A 22,944-nucleotide genomic window follows, 5' to 3' on the forward strand; every position below is an offset into this window, starting at 1 on the left:
AACATTTTAGTCATATTTCAGTAATACCAAAACAAAACAAAAAAACGCTTCTGTGTTTTATAGGCTAAGACACAGGATAAAGGATAAAAATATTTAAAGCCCTAAAATCTTTAATCAAAGTATTTTATGAACTTTTAATGAATTAGAACTAGAGCATAAGGACTTCAAATCAGAACTTTAATTTCTGTTGTAAATAATTATTGAGTAGAAACAAAATGTATTATTCATGTTAGTATAACCTCCAATTCTCTGAAACCAAAGTTGTGACTCAATATAAATAATGCTAACTGTGTACTGGGACAATTCTGAAATAATATACAAGTTGTGTATGTATTTCATATTATCACTTCAGAACCACCAGATCTTTGCATTTTAAAAATATTTTTGCCTAACGGTGAACATTTAAGAAGACCAACACTAACATTAAACAAGTTAACCTATCAAATTAACTGTTCCCTTAATTCATTCAAAATTTGACATGCTTTCTATGCGAAATTCTTAAAGTGTGATAAAAATGCTAGGGAAGAAACTGAACTATCGCCTGGGATGATGGAGACATGAAGATTTAAGTTGCTCTCTCATGACAAAGCTCAAATTAATTTTACATTAAACCAACTGAAAAAATTTCCTCCTTCTCCATGGTTGTCCATGCCCTGTACTCCTTGGTCTGCTACCTAAACCAGGAAGAGGTACTAAGACAAACAGCAGCCAGGATTGGAAGAATGAAATATAAAAATGCTCCCTGACATTTGTTAATCCATTCGACAAACATTTCTTAAGCATTTGCTATTTGATTTCATTTATCTCACTCAGTTCTGATAATAACCCTGAGAAGTGGTTTATTAGTATTCTAACAGTATTGCACATGAGGATCTCTGCAGTTAAATGAATAGCTTCTCTAAGATCACTTGGGCCACTACAAAGAGAAGGCAGGAGTTCATTTTCTGACCCTCAGTGTGGTCTTCTAAAACCTTCTGTCCTATCAGATGATCTGCATTCAAGTCCCAGCTCTACTGCTTACTGGCTATTCCAGGGCTTGGGCAAATCACTAAACCTGTCAGCTTTCCAGTATCTTCACCAAGAAAAATGTGAAAACAGAAGTATCTTACCAGACTGCTGTGAAATTTAAATGCTATAAGAAACATGAACATGCTTGGGACGCCTGGGTGGCTCAGTTGGTTAAGAAGCTGCCTTCAGCTCAGGTCATGATCCCAGCGTCCTAGGATCAAGTCCCACATCAGGCTCATTGTTCAGCAGGGAGTCTGCTTTTCCCTCTGCCTCTGCCTGCCACTCTGTCTGCCTGTGCTCACTCTCTCTGACAAATACATAAATAAAATCTTAAAAAAAAAAAAAAAGATACATGACCATGCTTTAAAAGTTGTTACTTCTGCACATTACTATTTCATGCCCCTCCCTGTGTGATGTTAACTGTTTCATATTACAAACTGATTGTTTTTAGCTACAGACCTCCAGCAACTGAGCTATTATCTTGTTGCATGTTAGAAATTTTCGAAGGCTATTTTTGCAGTCTACCGAAGTTTAGGTGGCATAAAAGAAATCTAAAAACTTCTTGATACAGGCCTAACTTTCAATACTCCCCAAATAAGCTTAATATGCCAAAACCTAACCTATTATAATTTTCATTTTGACTAGGTACTATATTACTATGGTTTAAATTTCAAAAGACACCAAAGAGTAGTTAGTTGGTGCAAAGTCTTCTGAGCTGGCCCCCTAGCTTCTCAGACTCCCTCCCCAGAGATAACCAGTATTTTTATCAGTTTCTCATGTATTCTTCCAAAGATACACAGGTCTATCTATTTTCTCCTGCCCACTTTTTACATAAATGGTAGCATCCTACATACATTTCTTCACCATGCTTTTTTCCACTTAACAGCGTATCAGTAAATAAAGAAATGGTTGGGTTGTTGTTGTTCTTTAGCTACATTAAATTTAACATAACCCACCCCTTATTAAAGGATATTTAAGCTGTTTTCAAAGCTACAATGAGTAATCTTACACATTCAATATTTTGTAGGTATGAAAATATACCTAGTGCATAAGATCCTAGAAGTGGAACTGCTAGGTCAAAGATGGGTATTTTTTATTTTTACAGATATTACCAAACTGCCCTTCACAGAGCTTGAACAAATTTGTATTCCCATTGGCACTACCTCCCCAAACCTTTAACACTATGTATTATGAAACTCACAGATCTTTGTCAGTTTGCTTGCTAGCCGGAAAATGGTATTCCCCTTCCTATAATTTTTAGTTTTACTTGTTATAGATCCTTCTGAGAAGGGATAAAGTGCCAACGGGTACAAAAACAAGGTGACAACAAATTAATTCTGCAAATCTCAAAGTATCCAAAAGTTGAATTTTATAATAAAGTTTTTAAAAAGCTCTTTTTAACCCAGCCAAAAATAACAGGCATGATGCAAGGTATAGTTCAGGCTAAATGTAGAAATAGGGTTAAAGCAGAATTAGAAAATATATACATATTAAATTTGTGGTAAGTTACTAAGAGAAGGGTAGTTTCTCTGTTTCTCTCGAGTTTTGAAGTTTGATTTTTTTAAAATTTTAAAATATTAGGCATTTATATATATATATAGCCAGTTCTGCTATAATGCTTATTTTGAACATGCAAATTTGTTCCAGTTTGACTGATATATTAGGTAACGATATGAGCAATTTCACCTGAAAAATTTCACCTGAAAATGTCTAAGTGAAGACATAAAAACTTCACCCAATGGCACTTAGCAGTGTATGAACACATAAAATGTGCACATCCCCCAAACATCTATCACATAATCAAAACAGTGGTGTACTGACATAAGTATAGACATATAGGTCAATGGAAAAACAAAGAAAGATCATTTGTTTATGATCAACTGATTTTTGACAAGGATGCCCAAATCCCTGAAAGGTGGAGAATAGCCTTTTCAACAAAAGGTGCTGGGATAACTGGTGAGTTGCATGCAAAAGAATGAAAGTAGACCCTTACCTCACACTGTATATGAAAACTAATACAAAATGGACTAAAGACCCAAATGTAAATCCTAAAACTATAAAACTCTTGGAAGAAAACATAGGAGTAAATCTTTATGACCGTGGATCTGGCAATGGATTTTTAGATAGGACCCTTAAAGATGCACAAGCAACAAAAGACAAAAACTGATAAATAAGATTTCATCAAAATTAAAATCATTTGTGCTTCAAAGGACCCAATGAAGAAAGTGAAAAGATAACCCACAGAGAGAATGTGCAAATCATGTAAACACTAAAGAATCTGTATTTAGAATATATAAAGTACTCTTACAACTTAATAGTAAAAAAAGACCAATAACCCAATTCAAAAATAACCAAAGGATCTGAAGAGATATTTCTCTAAGGAAGACATGTAATTGCTAATAGGCACATGAAAAGATGCTTGACATCATTAGCTGGTAGGGAATTGGAAATAAAAAACACAAGGAGATAACAATTTACGTCTATTAGGATGGCGATAATCATAAGGGCAGATAATAACAACTGTTGGCAAGGACACAGGAGAACTGGAGCCTTCATACCCTGCTGTGGAATGTAAAATGGTGCATCCACCTTGGAAAACTGGCAGTTCCTCAAACGATTAAACAAGTTATCATAAGACCCAGAAATTCCACTCCTAAGCACCTACTCAAAAAACTCAAAACATTATGTCCATACAAAAACCTGTATACAAATGCTTACAGCTGCTTAGTCATAACAGCAAAATGCAGAAACAACATGGATGTCCACCAGTTAATGAATGGATAAGCAAAATGAACCTTGAAAATATTATGGGTAAGTGAAAGAAGCTAATCACAAAATACCGTATTTTATATGATAACATTTTTATGAATGTCCAGAACAGGCAAATCTACAGAAACAGTAAAGAGATTAGTAATTGCTTAGGGCTGGGGGAGAGGGGATAAGGAAGTGATACCTAAAGGGTATGAAGTTTTTTTTCTTGAGGTGATGAAAATATTCTAAACTTTACTGTGATGACGGCTGCAAGACTCTTGTGGATATATTAAAACCACTGAACTGTACACTTTAAATAGGCAAAGTGTATGCATAGTCTTTGAATTTTATCTCAATACTATTTTTAAAAAACCCATCTCCCTGGGTTGCTGGAGGGGATGTGGGCAGGGCAGGGTTGGGGGGATATATGGGGGATTGGCATTAAGGAGAACACTTGTGAGGAGCACTGGGTGCTGTATGTAAGTGATGAATTACTAAATTTTACTCCTGAAACTAATATTACACTATATGTTAACTAACTGGAATTTAAATAAAAAATTGAAACATAAAACAACAAAAACAAAACAAAACAAACCCCAGCTCCCAGCTCCCTTAGTTTCCCTCATGTGTATGAGTCACACCTCCCACATCCAGTCCTTAACTTCCCATCAGATTTCTAACAACCCTCCTTTACAACTTCACAATAACTTACGAGTGGCAACTCTTCCCACGCTACTCCCAAAAAGCAAATTTCAGGTTTGTTTGTTTGTTTTTCCCAAAGAAAAGGACCATATTCATTATAATGTTTATCTATTTCTTAACTATTTAACAGGAATAAAACTATACTACCATTTTTATTAAGTTCCTATCTTTTTTAGGATTTATTGTCAGAGTTTTTTGAGTGTTATGCCTCAATCCCGCCTTTCCCATAAGTTCTGTGTTTTTTAGTGTCCAATTTTGCATAGTGCAGGGATTCCTAGGAATGCACACGCCATACTATGGCAGAACTAACTGCACAATCAGAATCAGATGATAATGTCTCCCCCAAATATACCATTATCAGAAACACAGTTCAAAGCTGGATAAATCACCAATCCAAATCTATACTGTTTCTACTGGTTTTCACTGCTTAACAAATTCAAACTAAAATGCTAAAAGAAATGAATGCCATTAGGAATACTATGGTAACAATGTGGGAAAGAGTTTTCAATGACTGCACTTCTGTTTTCTAGAGACCTTATCAATACCAGAAGACAGTTCTGCAGGGAAACAATATTCATTTCAAAAGGAAAATGTCAGTAATTCATGGAGCCTAGCTAATAGCCAGCATGCATCCTCTGTACTATACTGGTTGTTCCCTTCCAAATTACAAAACTATCACTTTCCCTTCAGTTTCTATAGCTTCCTTCATTATCTTATCACGTATGTCTTTCCCTTTTCCCTTCATCTCACCAAATCTCACACTCCCGATCCGAATCCTTTACAGATCATTCTCCTTCCAGCTTTCCTACCTCTCTGAGTTCTAATAGCACTTACTATCTGATTTATACAATTTTAATCTCATATTGTTTGTTTGATTTATTCTTGTCTCTTGACCATACAACTTCTTTTTTTTTTTTTTTTAAAGATTTTTTTATGTATTTATTTTGACAGAGAGAAATCACAAGTAGATGGAGAGGCAGGCAGAGAGAGAGAGGGAAACAGGCTCCCCGCTGAGCAGAGAGCCCGATGTGGGACTTGATCCCAGGACCCCGAGATCATGACCTGAGCCGAAGGCAGCGGCTTAACCCACTGAGCCACCCAGGTGCCCAGACCATACAACTTCTTGTGTGGATTCTAATACTTCAGAATCCACACAAAGCCTGCACAGCATGGAGCACAGAGTAAGAACTCAAGAAATTTTTGCTACTGGGTGATAAATGGGACAAAATCATGAGCACCAAATAAGCTTTCGGCTTTCTTACTTAAATTTAACCATTTCTGATACGAACCGTTTCAATGCTTTTGTAGAAGCTAAAATTTTAACTTAGCTGTGCTGAATTTATACTTCTACGTGGCTGCTAAGGAAATAAAATCCTCTAAAACTTGCACTCAGAAGTCTTACCCCCAAAAAGGCTAAATAAGAAATTACAGTTATTACACTAATAAGCATTTTTAAATTTTGGACCCCAATTCTACATTGTAAGAGGTATGGAAGCAATTTTATCTGTAGCAATTTTAGTACAGAGACAAATCATCCCTGAGGAGTGGTTCTCAAAGCCTTCTTTTGGTAGTGGAAACCTTTTTTCAAACAAAAGGCAAAGTGGGATCCTCCCATACAGAAGAAAAGCAGAGCTGATCTTGCTAAAGTGGAAGGAGGAGCCTCTAGTTCTACCTGCTTGAGTCCCCCTCAAATGTAATATAACCCCTTCCCTATCCCCACTTCCCAACTGTGGTGGGCCCTTGAGGCATCCCTGAGAACCACAGTCCTGAAAAACACTCATAGAATAATCTGAAAGCATCCAGGAATGGAAAAATACTACATTAATTAATGTACATTAATTAATACTACATTAACTTTTTTAAATTTCAAACTCCACTAAAATATAAAATTAAAACTTACCCATTTCTACTGAAAACTCTTAGCCATGCTTTGATGTTTGGCCCTAACAAACACAAACAAGGTACAGTAGTAAAGGTTGACAAAGTAACTGCAAATAAAAATGTTTCCAACACCAACCTAGGAAAAAAAAAAGCTTTATTAATTTTTAAAAAGCATTAAAGGTGTATGTACACTACATAATCTTGGTTACTTAAATAGATCCAACATGAAAACATTTTCTTATACTTTACTTTGAAAGGTAACACAAGTCCTACCAAAATGATAATTACAAAAAATTTTAATACTGAAAAACAAGCTATGAAAAACAACCTAGCAAATATCTAGCTTCATTTTTTTTTTTTAAAGATTTTATTTATTTATTTGCCAGAGATAGAGAGCGAGAGAGCATGCATACAACCAGGGGGAGTGGCCCGCAGAGGGAGAAGCAGGCTCCCGGCTGAGCAAGAAGCCTGATGCAGGACTTGATTCCAGGACCCTGGAATCATGACCTGAGTTGAAGGCAGACACTCAACCAACTGAGCCACCCAAGTGTCCCAAATATCTGGCTTTAATGGTAGAGTTCAGAAGTGTTAAATACCCTCTAATCTATATGAGACTCTCTACTGCAAGAAACCCCATTTTTAGATAATAAACTTTCTTCCTGAAGAAGTTCCTCTGGAACTTTATCTATAACCACTGGTTCAACTCTAGCTTATACTGGAGTCACTTGGAAAGTGAGTTAAACTAAAGCTTGGGGAAGCTGTACCCATAGCATTTCTGAGGTCTGAGAACTTGCTTTTGATAAAATGCTGATGCTGCTGGTTTTAGTACTACTGCTCAAGACACTCATTCTACTCGACAATGGATTAAATAGAAACTACCATTTCCCATTAAAAGGTCTTGTCCTCCCCTCTCTAGAAAAGAACTACCTGTTAATTTAGTGTGTGTATATATATAACTGCGTGTAAATATATATGACTACATACATAGATGTATCTGTGTGTCACAACTTACCTCACTGTGATCACTAATCACTTTTAAATAAGGTTTCCCAATCTATGATGAACATTAAATAAGAAATACTCATGAATCTAGTTTTTTTTTTTTTTTAAAAACTGGTCAGCTTTGAAACAGTGTTGAGTTAAATTCTGCCCTTAAACTATCAACATTAGGGGTGCCTGGGTGGCTCAGTCAGTTAAGCCTCTGCCTTCGGCTCAGGTCATGATCTCCAAGTCCCAGGATGGAGCCCCATATCCCCACCACATCCCCACATCCGGCTCCCTGCTCAGCAGGGGGCCTGCTTCAGCACCCCCCACCTTCCTGCCCTCTGTCAAATAAATAAATAAAATCTTAAAAAAAAAACCCTATCAACATTAGGTTATTAAATAATTAAATATAGGAATCTACGGAATTTTCTTAAGAAAAACTTCAAGCACTTCAGAATCATATTTACTAATAACTGATATGCTAATTCTAACTAATTTATACATATCATTATAGTAAGCTCCCTTAGAGGTTCCAAGGTCCACACATTTATTGGAATAGTTTCTCATCTACCTCCCTGCCCCTACATGCAATGGGGTAATAGAAGGCTAGGTAAGAGGAGCATTTAATGAATTAAGTTATTCTTATTATGAAGTAATGTTAAAAGAATATCATTACTAAGAAAGGGCAATGATGTCAGTATCCTCCTGTGATCTGGTAGTTAAACACACCATGGTTTTTCATTCCTCACCAACAGAATTAGTGCTTTGTTCAGTAAACAAGTGTTTCAAATATAATTGCCTTAAGGTACAAATTTCAGACTTACTCTATGAGTGGTGCTCCATATAGAACAAAAATGACATGAAAGAAGAAACATGACATAAGAAAGTAGATACAGCATTTCAAAAACCTCACTACCTAAAAAAGAAATGAGAATGATTTGAAGGCTCAAGACAATGCCTAGAGGACAGCAAATACTTCCACTTTATCTACAAATACAACTTATTCCCATGTGTGCAACAGTTGAATGTTCTTTACTTTCGGAAGCCTGAAGTCAGATTCCATCTCCTGTGCACAGTGCACGGACCTCCAGACAGCCCCACAAAACAGCCTACAAGTCACAAGTCACTACCCATATTCCACCCTCCCAATCAGCACTAGAATAAAAAAGCATTTCTGTTCCTATGGTATGCACTGAGCTACACCACGAATCAGTATTTATAAAGTATTTACCAACAACAGAACACTATGATACAAAAAAACACCAGACAATTCTTATTATGTGATACATGAAATCTTTGCAGAAAATAAGGACTACAGTTTTTTTTTTCATTTAAAAACAAAATTCCTAGGAAAACTGCATAATATTAAGTAATTCCCCAAATCATATTCATGTGACTATATGATGCATATGAAAAAAGACCTGCATGTCTACAAATCAGTGTGGGACCTACTTGATTTGGAGTGCAAGAAGATCTAATTATAACAGACACAGTGAGTTTTTAAATCATAGAGCAGTAAATGTGTTTTAAATGATCTAAGAGAGCTACACATAATATTGAGCAATGTTAAGGGAAGACTTTATTAATTTAAAGTAATAGTCAAGTATTATAAGATAGTGAACATTTCAGAAAATAGATTCTGATAATCTGAAAACTTTAACACTGTTTAGTCAAGGAAGGCCATGTTCAAAACAAAGCTACCACAAGACTTATTTTGTAATTTCTGAAAAATCCATTTTCTCTCAGAAATGGAAAAAATAAATGAAAATAAAATGTCTTATAAAGTTTAAGATATGACTGCTACGTCATGAATTTATCTTCAGTGGTGACCTAAAACATGACTATCTAGGTTCAAAATGCTGTAATATCCACTGAAGACATCCTAATTCCACAACTGATGCATGGCAAAGGATCTATCAAACATTGTGGGCAGCCTTCCAGCAATAACAGGCTACTGATCTGAAAAAAGATAAAAAATCAGGTTCTCTTTACTCACTGTAAATAACCCCATAAGTACTTGACTAATACTTTATTCTTTTATTAAAAGGAACACTACTCCTATCTAAAAATCAATTATCAAGAAATAAGCCTTACCTTGTATGATAATGAACTTCTTTTAGAGGATGCATTTGGTTTCACTACTAAATATAATACTAGATTGACGGCAGTTACAAAAACAGAACAGATGCACAACCATGTCAAGTGTGTTTCCAATATTGAGAAGTTCTCCAAGAAGAATGATGGAATGAAGATGCTTAGGATAATTGAAAATATGCATAAAAGATGGGTATACAGTAGTCTCTTGATATCAGTATCTTTCATGGTGTTTTCTTGAGAGGCTAATGAAAAACAAATTAAGAAAACAGCATATCCAATAATATTTTCCATTGTCTAAATGCTCCAACGCCTAAAAGTAAGCATGAACAAGTCAATTTTCTATGCACAATGTATTAGTTTCAGAATATGGTAAGATGCATATGTATAAATGTACATGTAGACTAATATGGCTCAAAAATGTCTCAGAGCCTAAAAAGGACAAATTTACTAATTCCTTAAATATTTGTAACTGGTTTCTGTAAAAGGATCGTGTACTAGGACCAATTAAGGGATTTGTTTTCTTTTCTCTTTCTCTTTTTTTGCCAAAATCACAGAGGTAAAAACAACATGCACAGATTAATGATTTGCTCTTGCTGGAAGTATAATCTATGCATTCTAGGAACCCCATGAATACACTTTAGCCAAACTGTTGGCATTTTTTTAAAATCATTGTGGACCCTTGTCTAACATTACAGTAGTTCACATCTTCTGGTAAATGACAAGTGACACCAAGTGCACACTTGAATACTCAAAACGGTGACCAGTGTAATCAAGAAAGTTCAAAGAATACTATGCTAAACTCAGGGATCCCAATGCTCCAGAAATACCAAAATGACAATGTCTGTTACACGTGCTAAGTTCCAATCAAAAGTAGATCATAAATAGGAGGAAAAAAGTCTACTTTCTCTCGTTGTCTCTATAAAATACTCATTATACGTATATGTTTATTCATAAATTACCTAACACAATACATAACGTATTGTTACTAACTTACTTAGTAATGTTAATACTAATGTTAGGTACAATACTTAATATTAAGTAGAACCTTATTAATTTAAAGTAATAATCCACTGTGGTGAATATTCCAGAAAAACAACAGGGCAAGTCCAGGCCTTATCCTAACTGTTCTGATATAATTCTGTAATTTCCCAAGGCAAATATTCTACTGATAAGGAAACAGCCAAAGACAAGTTAGTGTCGAGACAGGTCCAAGGTCCCAAGGTCCCAAGCTCCCAAGCACTAAAGCCACATCAAAGCCTCGCCTCTTTGATATAAAGATACACACTAGGGATTGAGAAGAGAATGAACAATAGAAGGGAAAAAGGAAAAGTTTCTCGCAGGTCCTATCCTCTGCCGAATGACAGACGGGGCAGAGGATCCGGAATACACCATCTCAACAGATACCTCTCTGGATATTTTTCTGGGCCCCTCTCAGAATCCCAAATGACATGAGTAGATCTGGATCTAATACAGTGCGCAGTACCCAACTCAGACGCTTACTGAATGAATGAACAAGAACGAAAGAAAGAGGGTGGGTCCTGCAAAAGCAGCCCTGGGGTGGGCCCTGCAAGCACACGAGGACATCCGTCGGGCGCTCCTCCGGCTGCCACCGCCCTGACCCCCGGGGTCTGACCTAGCCCGGGTTCCCAGGTCCCCAGGCTCGCACAGGAGGAGCCTCCACGGAAATCGCCAGGACCTGTCTCTGCAGCCCCACCCCAAACTCGGTCGCTCAGGACTCTGCGCAAGCCTCACCCAGGGCAAGTGTGAGCAATGGGGGACGCGCTGAGAAGCATAATCAAAGAGCATCCGCGCGGAGACCAGGAGAAACGGAGGGCCACACACAGAAAAACGGATCTGCAAGAGGGCCGGGTCCATCAGGGCAGCCCCTGGGTCACGCAGGAAGGGTGGCGCTCGGACGGACGGCGGGCGCAGGCGGGCTGGGGGCACAGATACTGTCGGCCACATGGGCAGTTGGTGGGGGCTGTCCGCACACCCCGGGAGGCTCGCGTGCAGGGAGGGTTCGGCTGGGCTTACCTAACTCTCCCGCCAGCGGAAGAGAAGCGGAGGTAACTACCTCCAACCATCAGGTACGACTCGCCGCCCTAGCCCTCGCGCAGGCGCAGGCCTGTGGGACGGAGACCCAAGATCGCACAGCCAATTGCAGAAGCGGAGGGGCGGGCAGTAGTAGCAGCCCCGCCTTCCAGCTCGCTTTTAATTCCTCCCGCCGCTTTTCAGGTGTGGGATGGGCGGGGCGATGGGAGGAGGGGCCGGAAGTGGGTTGTCGTAACCCGGAAGGGGAATCCTTCCCTGGCTGTTGTGTTGACATTTTCAAGCTGCTGCTGTTTCTGCGGCCGAGGGAGCCTTCGGGGAAGGATGGTGTGCGAAAAATGTAAGTTAAGGGGCCACATCTCTGGGAGACGGAGGCTAGGCGAGGCTAACTGGAGTTCTTAGGGTACTTTGCGTTTTCTTTTTTTTCTTTCGGCCACGGGTCTCCGATTCTGGCCTTTGTCCTGCTACCCCTTTGACCATTCCTTCTCTCCCCAACGACCATATAGTTATTCTGCGTTCAGAGTGGTCTCTTTTGCACTCATTTGTCTATTTCCTTTGCCTCCCCCAACTCGGGATCTCATCCCGTACAGCGCTTGACTGGCTCCTTCGCTTCACAGACCCTCAGGGTTGGAATGGATCTTAAAAGATATACAATATCTAGAGTTTCCAGATTTAGCAGACATTAAAAATATGAATACTTTTATTAGGGGAAGTGTGTCCCATTCAATATTTGAGACTTGTCTTTGCTTGCTGCTCCTCACTACTGAAAGTGCTTTGGCCCTACTTTTAGTGACAGTACTAAAACACCATTCATTGTTTGAAATTTAAATTTAACTGGGCATCCTATATTTTAACTAGCAACCCAAAGTTAGCAGCCTGTCCGATGGCGTAAATGCTCTTTGCATGAATACCTGTGGTATTGAGGCAAGGTTCAGAAAGTTGTACCACCTTCACAGTAGTCTGTATCAATGTCACTGGCTTCTAGAAAAGTCCTTCCTCCCTATAGTTGCCATCAATAATTCTAATATAAACTCTTGAGCTTTCTAGAAAATATGGCTTTTTAATGTCATAGACTGTTTGCTTTCAAACAGCCGTCATACCCTAAGTCCTTTTCCTCAGGCTGGACATTTCTGACTCTTCTGAGACAAGGGTTCAAGTCCTTTTATCTGGATTTTGTTATAAGACGCCCCCCAACAGTAGATAAACCTTTGAACACAGGCACCCATGAGTTTGAATCACAGTTTTTACTTTAGGTAAAAGAATAACTATGGGTGAGTTATCTAATATTTCTTGGCCCCAGTTTTCTCATCTGAAAAATGAGAATAATACATAATTTATGGGTTTTGTGAGAATTAGATAATGTAGGTAAAGCCTGTTAAAAGTGCCTTAGTGTATACTCAAAAACTGGTTATTTCTGTCATAACCACCAATGTATGGCACTCAGAATTAAACTCTGCTCCATTTTATGAGGGGTAGAGTGGAACTAATATTTCCATTTTTCTGTGCTTTATATCATCATCTCATACTAAGCTTTTAAAAAATTATTGCAATGTAATTGACATAGGTACAAGTCACACATTTAAAATGTACAATTCTGTTATTTTCAGTATATTCATAGGGTTGTGCAACCATCACTACAATTTTAGAATATTTTAATCACTCCAAAAAGCACATTAAGCTTTTTGACATTGACATCCTTTAACTCTACTCCATCCAGTACTTAAGAAGTTTTTTTGTTTTGCCTGTTTGAGTAAATATGACTTACATGTATTTAGGTTATGCACCTTCCTTGATGTCTTCTCTCTTATGTAGTTTGGTTCCTAAACATGTAAATTTAGCCTTTTATGCAATTTGTGTTAATTCTGTATATTTTAACTTTAGAGGACTGGTATCCTGCCTGGTTTAACTTTTTTGTGTGATATTCTTTACACAATAAATGCATTTTCTCAAGGAAATTGAGGATACTGGGCAAATTGTGAGAGTTAATTTCCTAAGGTGATAAAAATTCTGAGAACCCAAGATCTAATGTGGTACTAAAATAAATACAGATAGTTGGATCTAGACGTGATATGTGTTCTAAAGGGTCACCTGCTTTTTACTTCTCTGCACTTCTGAAAGTCTGTGTATTATTTCTTTGTTCTAATACCTTTCTACCTTCTATAGACTCTTATTTTTCAAATAAAAATAGAGTCTTAATTCAAAGACCTTTCTTTCAGTCCTTTTCTATTCTGTGACTTTGAAACTTAGTCTTAATTCCCTTTGAATTTATTTCTCCGTGTGCTCCTCTACCACTATACTCTGAGTTTTCTTATTCTCCTTTTCCTTTAAAATAGATGTTTCCTAGTGATCTGTATCTGACCTTCTTTTGACATTTGTTTTGGAACTATCTGGCTTCAAGTAGCATATCCATGCCAGTCTAATCCACATCTCCAGTCGACCTCTCTAAAGTAAGACCAATAGAAGAATTTTCTTCAGACAATACTGGGAACCTCCATCTGGTTGTTACGTAGCAGTTTAGTACTTCCAAGACTGAATTTGTCACCCTACTTCACAAATCTATACTTTCTCTTCCATCATTTAATGGCATGGCAGTCCTCCCAGTCACCCATTCACAAAGCCTGAATCATCTCTCATGCATCCCCCATTCCTTTGTGAATCTGCATCCAAACACGTGCATGTGCTGCTGTTTTTACCTCCATTCAATAGCTCATATTTTCCCTAGCCTCTCATTTACCCCTCAAGTACCCTAGCTGAGGTCCCCATCACTCAAGTTAGACTAATGCGATCCCTTACCAGCCCCTTTCCCTTCAAACTGTGTTCTCCCTGCCTTTGGCTCTTCTCTCTCTAAACTGTCCTGCATGTGTGTTTGAAGGCCACTGGGGAAAACTGTACAAATGAACCAGTTGGTACCACTAAAAGTACACAATTCCTAATCTCCAGGATCTTTAATACTACTCATCAATCTTTTTTACTTCTCTTTAGTCAGTCCCCTTGCCCTTTGTTGCTATGACTATTCCAAGCTCTCCAGTCCCTTAAACTTTAACAGCTTCATCTACCTCATGCTCTTTTGACAAATACCTTCTTATAGGCATAAGAAAAGCAAGGTAATTAAATGGGAACATCCTCAACTTCTTTTACTATACCCATAAACAGATCTGCATCCATGCCAATTTACTTCTTTCCCTTTCTTCAAGGAGAATTCTACTCGTGTCCCTGTTGCCATCCTTCCCTACCTCTTTGTCTCTGTAGCCTTTGGAATCTTTAATCAGCTCCCCTTCCTTATAAAAATGCTCAGTTAGACCCTGACTCCACCTTTCATTCTTGTATTTTGTCACCTTTTCTTTTCATTCATGCAACAAGTATTAAATGTCTACCAAATGCCAGACAGTAGAACCAAAGGGTAAAGACTTTGTCTTACTGTCCTTCATCATTATGCAAGGACATGGTTTAGAGTAATCACAAGATATTTGCATTGAACATAAATATACGTGCACTCTATCACTTTCTATATTTAAAACCTTTAACAAATTCTCAGTGCGCAGAGATTAATTTTGGGTTTTTATATTTAGAGCCTGGAATTCAGGATGACCCTCCACAATGAGGCTGGCTTATCTTTCCAACTTTATTTTCACTTACTCTTACCCTCACTCTTTGGCCAAACCACTCCTAGCATGCCCATGTGTACCCTGAGCTTTCCATGCCTTTCTTCAGGATATGTCCTTTCTCTAGTTTGCTTTCATCATCTCTCCTCCTCATTCTTCACAGTCCCACTGCCAGATCCAGACCCTCTTCCTGCCTTCTTCACAGGCTTTCCTGGATTTCCCCAGCTAAGGTTATTTCTTTCTCCGTGGAATTTCTTCTAGGACTTCAGCTGTCTGCTACTATGCTTTTTATTTTCTAGTTTATATTTTGGTTTGAATGGTTCTTTTTCAGAGGTCTCTGACCCCCTTTGAAAAATCTGATGAAAGCTATGGACTCTTACCAAAAATGTGGCTATATAGTAGTGTGGTGTTCAACTTCATCTTTTTCCCTTGTCTTCTGAGGTCTACCCCTGGGACCCAGGTTAAGGACCACTGTTAGAGAAAATAGTGTGTTGTACATACCTTGAAACCTAGAGCTTTATCTAATTTATCATTTTATTTCTCTCTGAACTTTGTATAACAGTTTACATATCATAAGCGTTTAGTAAATACTTATGGAATAAGTATCAGATTTGTTTAGATTTATCAGATTTGTTTAAAGTATACATGGTACAGGAAAAGCCTGTCATTATTCATACTGTACAGATGTCACCGAGAGTCAGCTACCCATTGCCTACAGTTAGTATCTTCAGTCTCAGTTCACAGCCCCTACCCCGGCATGAAAAAGCTCCTACTGTAAGACAATGGTTGATACCACTGTGAATTTTAAGCGCCATGTAGTATATTTATTAGATAGTAAATCCGAGTTCCCCTTACTTCTATTATCTTGTTACAACAGGTGAAAAGAAACTTGGTACTGTTATCACTCCAGACACATGGAAAGATGGTGCAAGGAATACCACAGGTATTTTTCCATTTAGAAAAGAGAAGTTGAATCCCATGCTTCCTGTGATTAATGTTTTCGCTTTACTTTATTTGTAAAAAGAAATCTTGTGTGTGCAAAGTATTTCATCTCTTAAACACTAAAGAATCCCAGATCCCCCAACAATTTAATGTCTTCTTTTATTCTCTGGGTTACATGTTAAGGGTTTGTAATCTGTCAGGCAAAAGAGCAAAATCATTAAATGATTTTTCTACCAATGAATAGATCATAGTAACTGATTTGATTCTGCTTTATTAAAGTCTGTATTTAATTCCCACTCTCTTAACCTGACTTTTATATTCTTGAACAAATCATTTACACATTTACATTTTCACTGTCATATCATTAGATACAGTTGAGGTATTTCCAAAGGGAAGGAAAAGAAATACTTGTACTTGTATGCAGGGTCTATGGCACCAAAGTGGTGGCTTTAAGACTTTATGCTAGATAAATTCAGTGTAGACCCATCCCTAAAATCCTCTGAGCCTGAGAAATAAGATGATTATCCATAATTTTATTCCTCCATAATAAATGTTTCCTATTCAGGTAGTGGCTATTAACTAGGGATTTTTGAAAATTTTGATACAGGCTAGTCTACTGGTAGGAGGCCAAAGAATGAACTTTTTAACTAATTGTTAAATGTTAAATATATATGTTATAGTGAAATGTGCAGAAATAACCCACTAAAATACATGTATATTTTGATTTAGAAAGTGGTGGAAGAAAGCTGAATGAAAATAAAGCTTTGACTTCAAAAAAAGCAAGGTAGGTATAGGAGCAGCCACTCTGCAGGCATATAACTTTCCATTCTCTTTAGTCTTAATTAAACATACTGGAGTGAATTTGGTGTGCATCATTCTCTCATGATATAACAGAGTTCAGTAGGTCCTGGCATGCAAAGCCAAGCCGTCTGTTATAACCTGCTGGTTTCACCTTGCTCCTCCTCAATGTATGAATATATGAAGATATTAGTGCTATTTTTTTATATATAATTTCACCAGAAAACATGACTTTTACTTTATCTCGTTCTTTTTCTTTTGAAAACTACTGTTTCTTATCCCTAAAACTACTTTGCAGTTTCATTGAGGTGCTTCAGTGTGGTATTGATTATAGGACTAGTTTTGGAATAATATTGCCTGGTTTGGGTTTACTCTAGGTTATTTTATCTGGTTCTTAATTATCATACAAACTGGAGGTAATAGACGTGGACAGATCAGAAGGTCTGGAGTCAGCCCTTATTTGAATTTAGACTCTGTTCCTGCCCAGCTCTGGGACCTTCAGGAAATTAAGCCAATTTCTTGACTTTTCTAAACTTTACTTTTTCATCTAAGAATGGAGATAAAAGTGTCTCCCACCCTAAAAATCACTTTTTGACACCATGCTTTACTATTTCCAGTCTTAAAAATTCTATGAATCCTTTTAGCTGCCACTCCCATTTCCTTGCTTCCCTCCACAGCAAAAGTTTTCAAAAGCCTTGCTCTCAGATGCTTTCTCAGCGTCTGAAGTTCCATTTGCAATTTCAGCCACTCCACTGGGCCTTCAGCCTCACCAAACCCCTGCAGTTGCTCTCAGCAAGTTCACACCTGATGGACTTCTCTATTCTTTCTTACTTAATCTTTTAACAGCTCTCATTTTTGCAACCTTCTGTTCTCTCTTATTTTTAATTAAGCTCTACCTTCAGTGTGGGGCCTGAGCTCACAGCCGTGGAGATGAGAGTAGAGTCGCTTTTTTCACTCGCTGAACCAACCTGATGCCTCTGCAACCTTCTGTTCTCTTGGCTCTTGGGTACCGTACTCTTTTTTCCTCCCAATTCACCATTCTTTCTCAGTCAAGTGCCTTTGGACTCAATCCTAGACCTTTCTCTTTTTTTTCTATTTATAAATGTATACTCTTTCCTCAAGTGACTTTAGTCCAGAGGCTTTAAATTCAAATAGTACGTTAATGACTATAAATTAGATTTATTAATGACTATAAATCAGACTTCTTCTCTGAGCTCCAAAGATATATGCAAGTGCCTAGCTGACTTACCAGTTTGGTGTCTAACAGGCACTTGTTCCTGCAGTCTTCTCATCATCACACCACTCCAGTCCAGCCCTTCGAGCCTAAGAGCTAGAATTCTGCATTGATCCCTCCCTTTTCCTCACTTCCCTTTTATCAGCAAGCTCTTTAGCACTGCCACCAGCATATAACCTGCATCTGCCTCCTCCTGTCCATCTCACTGCTGTTACCTCTTCCAAACCACTGGTGTTTCTTACTTAGATGCCATAATAACTTTCCATCTTTCTTCTTCCTCTCTAGTTCTTTGTGGTTCAGTCTCATAGTAGCCAGAGTGGTCCTTTAAAGGTTACATAAATGCTTTCCTCAGAACCCTGCCTTGCTTTTCGTTTCATGCAGAATATGATGTAACCCCTCCCTTCCACCTTATTACAAGGTTTTCCGTAATCTGGCCCATCCCCCCTCTGACTTCCTTGTACCAACTCCTGCATCAGCTAGACCAAGCCCATTCCCACTGGAAGAGGTTTGTGCTTGCTGTTCCCTCCTCCTACAGTTCTTCCCACGGAGCTTACCTGGCTGGCATCTTTTTGTTCCTAGGATCTTAGCTGAAATGTCACCTCCTCAGAGTGGGTCCCTAATGGGCATTTGAACTGATATCTTCCCTCCTTCCCCTCATGTCTGCCACAATGTCCTGTTTGAATTGTCTCTACAAGATGTATTACTATCTGAAAAGCATGTTTGTTTCTTTACTTACTATCTGTTTTTTATTTATTGTCTTACTAGAATGTTAACTTGAGGAGGGCAGAGGCTTTGTCTGTCAGGTTCATCTTTGGTATGTAAAACAGTGACAGGGACATAGTAGGCACTCACCACATATTTGCTGAATGAATAAATACCTGTTTCATGACGTTACCCCAAGGATTAGAAATAATAATAATAATAATAAAGCTTTTACTACCTGTAGTGCCTGGCTACTATATACATAATGGTACTTATTAAATAATGGATATAAAACAGCACACAAGACTTAATCTTCAGTGGAGCATCACACTTAAGTATTGCCCTGACTTACCGATATCTTCTAAGACTGCTCAGTTATTAGGAACTAAGTTATAATTTTTACAGATTGTACAGTGTTAGATACTTCCAGTTCCTTCATGCTCCCAACCTCACTCCAGTATCATTAATAAGTAGCTATTACTTTGGATACTCTAAATGTCTCACATTGGAATGTGAATGTATGACATTGAATCTAAGATACCAACATTGATTGATTGATTGATTGATTGATTTTAAAGACTTTGTTTGTTAGAGAGAGAGAGATACAGAGAGCACAGGCACAAGCAGGGGTAGCAGCAGGCAGGGGGCAGGCTCCGCGCTGATTAAGGAGCCCAGTGTGGGACTCAGACCCAAGACCACCTGAGCCGAAGGCAGATGTTAACTGACTGAGCCACTCAGGTGTCCCAGATACCAACATTTAGAAGATGTATCATTGCTTTAAGAAAGAAAAGTCTCTGTCAACTAACTGTAAGATTTCAGCCATACTGAAATGTGCATCTTAGAATAAAATATGGTTTGAAGCAAAAGAAAACATCCATATGGATGCACACCAGTTGAGCTTATTAAAAAGAAGAACAGTGTCTATCTTCCCTTGTGCAGAGTAAAGGGACATTCTGTTGGGTTTGGAGAAATTAACCTTTGAAAATGAGCTGTTGTATTTTACTACCCCAAGAGAAGAAGCAAGGTCTAGGACAGTGTTGGTATTCGGTATATGAGTATTGTTACAAAAGTTAGGGCCAGTTTAGAAGGAGTTATTTTCTACTCCAAGCACTATAAGGTAGCACTCTTACGTAGTAGAAACTCTTTTCCACAAAGGGATTGGATCAATTAATGGAAAATGTCAGCTAAAGGAGGAAGTTATTAAAACGTACATGTACCTTCTTGTAAGTCACAGCACATAACGGCACATGCATTCATCAGTCATTTGGCACCGAGACGGGCTTTTTGAGTCTGAGTCTACTGATAAGAGTTCTTCATCATTTTCCTCACATAAATCATAACCAGAATGCACATTTCCGGTATCTTTAAAGTGGAGCCAGAACTGACAGACTTGCAAAGTGCCGAGTCCTTTCACTTACGATCTTGCCCATATTCAGCAGCAGTTCAGTGATTCACACTGACCCAGCCATATCCTAAAGAATTCTCATAGTTTTTAATAGAATTGGTCATGCTTCTTTTATCCACATTTCATCAGTTTCCATAATATGAAACTATATCATACACATAGATTGGCAATTACAACTCATAGAAATGGGTTTGGGATTAAGGAACTGACTCTTCACCAGCATACAAGTCCCCTGGAAGGGGTAGGGGTGTGCAGGCGTTGGGAGAGTGGCCCCTGCAAGCGTGCCATGCCTGGCAATTGGAGAGTGTAACAGAGAACAGAGTGCATGATTTCATCCCTTCGTTGCTTAAGGGAGGTCATTTAAGTGTTTCTATTCTATTATACATTTTTTTTTCTTTCTCTTTAAAAAAAAAAACAAAAAAACTCTAGATTCGATCCATATGGAAAGAATAAGTTCTCCACTTGCAGGATTTGTAAAAGTTCTGTGCATCAACCAGGTTCTCATTATTGCCAGGGCTGTGCCTACAAAAAGGGTAAGTTTCTTTCAATACCATTTTTCTATTCATATTGAGCCTACTCTTGATACTGTCTTAGATAACACAGGAAAGGAGTAGCCTTTCATAGATGCTGTCAAGTGCTCTTTTTTCTAAGGCAAGACAAAACTTGGGAATTGTTGGTAGTTACAGGTCTGTGCTGTCTTTTTCTCTTTTCTCATCCTAAGCCTCGGGAATGACTTACATAAAGCAAACTGTTGATACTTGGTATTTGATTGGTTTTAATAGTCGGTATTATGATTTGATTGCTTACATGTTTTGTTTGTTTGTTTTAGGCATCTGCGCAATGTGTGGAAAAAAGGTTTTGGATACCAAAAACTACAAGCAAACGTCTGTGTAGATGTGTTAATGACATTTCTGGCTTTCTATGTGATTTTTATTTTTCGCTTTCAACTTTCAAGGCATAACACAGTTGTTCAAGTTCCAAAATAACACGTTATAAGATAATATTAAACCAAGGAAGTTGATTGGTGTTCATTTTTTGCTCTTAAGAAGTTCTAAACAACAAGTAACTGGTTTCTTGCCTTAGTTCTTTTCCTCACAAGCAACTTGTTGAACTAGAATAAGTGACAAGTTTAATGAAAAATATTTTCTGATTTCTGTAGATGGTTTTTCTTTATCATTATTCATATAATTCTTATCCTCACTCTCTACTTTATTTATTGATATCACAAAAGTGAGGAGGAGATTATTGATATTTTGCTCTGAACTTTGCATCAGACTTATAACTCTTCTTTCATTCCCTTGTTGTTGGCATAGTTCTTAGAATCAGCAGTCTCTTTATTAATTGTAGGTTCACAGGGCATTGAAATATCCGAGACCATTACAGCTGTATAGTTCCTTAGTCATTAGCCCAGACCCAAATCACAAGTTGTGTTTATGATACTTTTACTTGTTCTTGAGGCCAAAGTGCCAGTACCTTTTGTATGAGAATGAGAACACAAGGGGTCACCCCATGTGTGTCCAAATGAATACACTGAATTTCAGAAGTACATTTTATCACAATTACCTTGAATTCAAACTGTCCTGAAAGTTTAAAGCCAAGAAACAGTGTATATCCATGGGAATGTGTAATGAATGAGTTACTTCTCTTTAGGAAAACTCTTTGAAGCAAAACCCAAACTTTTTTTTTTTTTACCTCCCCTCCCCACCCACCAAAAATAAATAGAACAAAATCAACATCTTGACTCTTCTTTTATATATGGTAAAGATTGCTAAAAGACAACTTTGAGGTTCAAACAAAGATTTTTTTCTTATGCTGCCTTTAGAGGTTTAAGACTTCTGCTTTTGAAACTTGCAGCCTACTATGGGAAACCAAAAACGTATTTCCTGTTGCCAAGCGCAGTATGTATGAATACATATCTCTATAAAACATGTAGGACAGATAACATGATGATGTACATGGTATAGATACTACATTTCTTTCTTTTCTTTTTTTTTTTTTTTTTAACAGATCAACGGTTTTTTTATTCCTCCTCCTCCTCCTCCCCTCCTCCATCTTCTCCTCTTGATCCTCCTTGTCTTCTTCATCTTCCTCTTCTACTTCCTTCCGGGCAACTTTGTTGGGTATTGGGATCCTTTGCACCGTCAAGCTTTCCTTTAGACTTACAGTCAGCGACATCCTTCTCATACTTCTTAAGCTTCTCTGCCTTACCGTTGTAAGGTTGCTTTTCAGTGTCACTTAAGGTATTCCACATCTCACCCAGCTTTGCCACATCTCCATTAGAGATACCAGGGTTTGTAGATTTGATCTTGGGGCAGAATTCTGAACAGAACAGGAAGAATCCAGATAGCCTTTTGGGGATATTAGGGTCCTCCTCCTTGCTGCCCTTAGCTGGTCCATAATCCTTCATTTCCCGATCATAACACACTTTATCTGTCTTTGCCATTTCATCAAATTTAGACTTCTCTTTCCCAGACATTGTCTTCCTCTTAGAGCACATCTTGGAAAATTCTGCAAAATTGACAGGGACCTCTGGATTTTTCATCTCAGGTTCTCTGCATGTCTGCGCAAAGAAGGCATAACAGACATCTTGGCCTTTGGTTCTTAGGATCACCTCTAGCTGTCCTGACTGTATTGTTTGCTAGTTTGGGCAATGCCTAGATAACTACTTTTCTATTTGTTTTAAAATTATTATGGAAAGTATTTAAAGTTTCAACTTTATCTGTAAGGTTTTACAAATAGTATTTCTCTAAGAGACATTGTTATTTTTTTTTAAAGATTGTATTTATTTA

At 37.9% G+C, this 22,944-nt stretch overlaps 3 protein-coding genes across 7 annotated transcripts in view; 1 reads left to right on the forward strand and 2 right to left on the reverse strand.

Moving 5' to 3' along the window:
- Positions 1–11,651, reverse strand: part of PIGF (phosphatidylinositol glycan anchor biosynthesis class F) — a 35,306-nt gene extending 23,655 nt beyond the window's left edge. The window contains exons 1-4 of one of the 5 annotated variants that reach the window (XM_059406242.1): positions 11,458–11,609; positions 9,421–9,580; positions 8,151–8,242; positions 6,362–6,478 (exon numbers count right to left, since the gene is read on the reverse strand). In XM_059406242.1, coding sequence (XP_059262225.1) covers positions 6,362–6,478; positions 8,151–8,242; positions 9,421–9,580; positions 11,458–11,507 — 419 coding nt within the window. In that variant the 5' untranslated portion in view covers positions 11,508–11,609. The other 4 variants (XM_059406239.1, XM_059406240.1, XM_059406241.1 and 1 more) reach the window with 4 other exon arrangements.
- Positions 11,652–11,705: 54 nt separating this feature from the next.
- CRIPT (CXXC repeat containing interactor of PDZ3 domain) lies at positions 11,706–21,888 on the forward strand. Its single transcript, XM_059407832.1, has 5 exons — positions 11,706–11,812; positions 15,952–16,017; positions 16,746–16,800; positions 20,585–20,688; positions 20,985–21,888. Exons 1-5 carry the CDS (start codon positions 11,797–11,799, stop codon positions 21,047–21,049), a joined length of 306 nt encoding a protein of 101 aa, XP_059263815.1. The 5' UTR covers positions 11,706–11,796; the 3' UTR covers positions 21,050–21,888.
- Positions 21,889–22,216: 328 nt separating this feature from the next.
- The window catches only part of LOC132021612 (high mobility group protein B3-like), a 64,933-nt gene continuing 64,205 nt past the window's right edge, over positions 22,217–22,944 (reverse strand). Inside the window, exon 2 of the mRNA XM_059406245.1 lies at positions 22,217–22,715. Within this exon, the coding sequence (XP_059262228.1) occupies positions 22,236–22,697 (462 nt within the window). The 5' untranslated portion in view covers positions 22,698–22,715 and the 3' untranslated portion in view covers positions 22,217–22,235. The remainder of the gene's footprint in view (positions 22,716–22,944) is intronic.

Source organism: Mustela nigripes, chromosome 7 (genome assembly GCF_022355385.1).
Source record: "Mustela nigripes isolate SB6536 chromosome 7, MUSNIG.SB6536, whole genome shotgun sequence".
NCBI lineage: Eukaryota > Metazoa > Chordata > Mammalia > Carnivora > Mustelidae > Mustela > Mustela nigripes.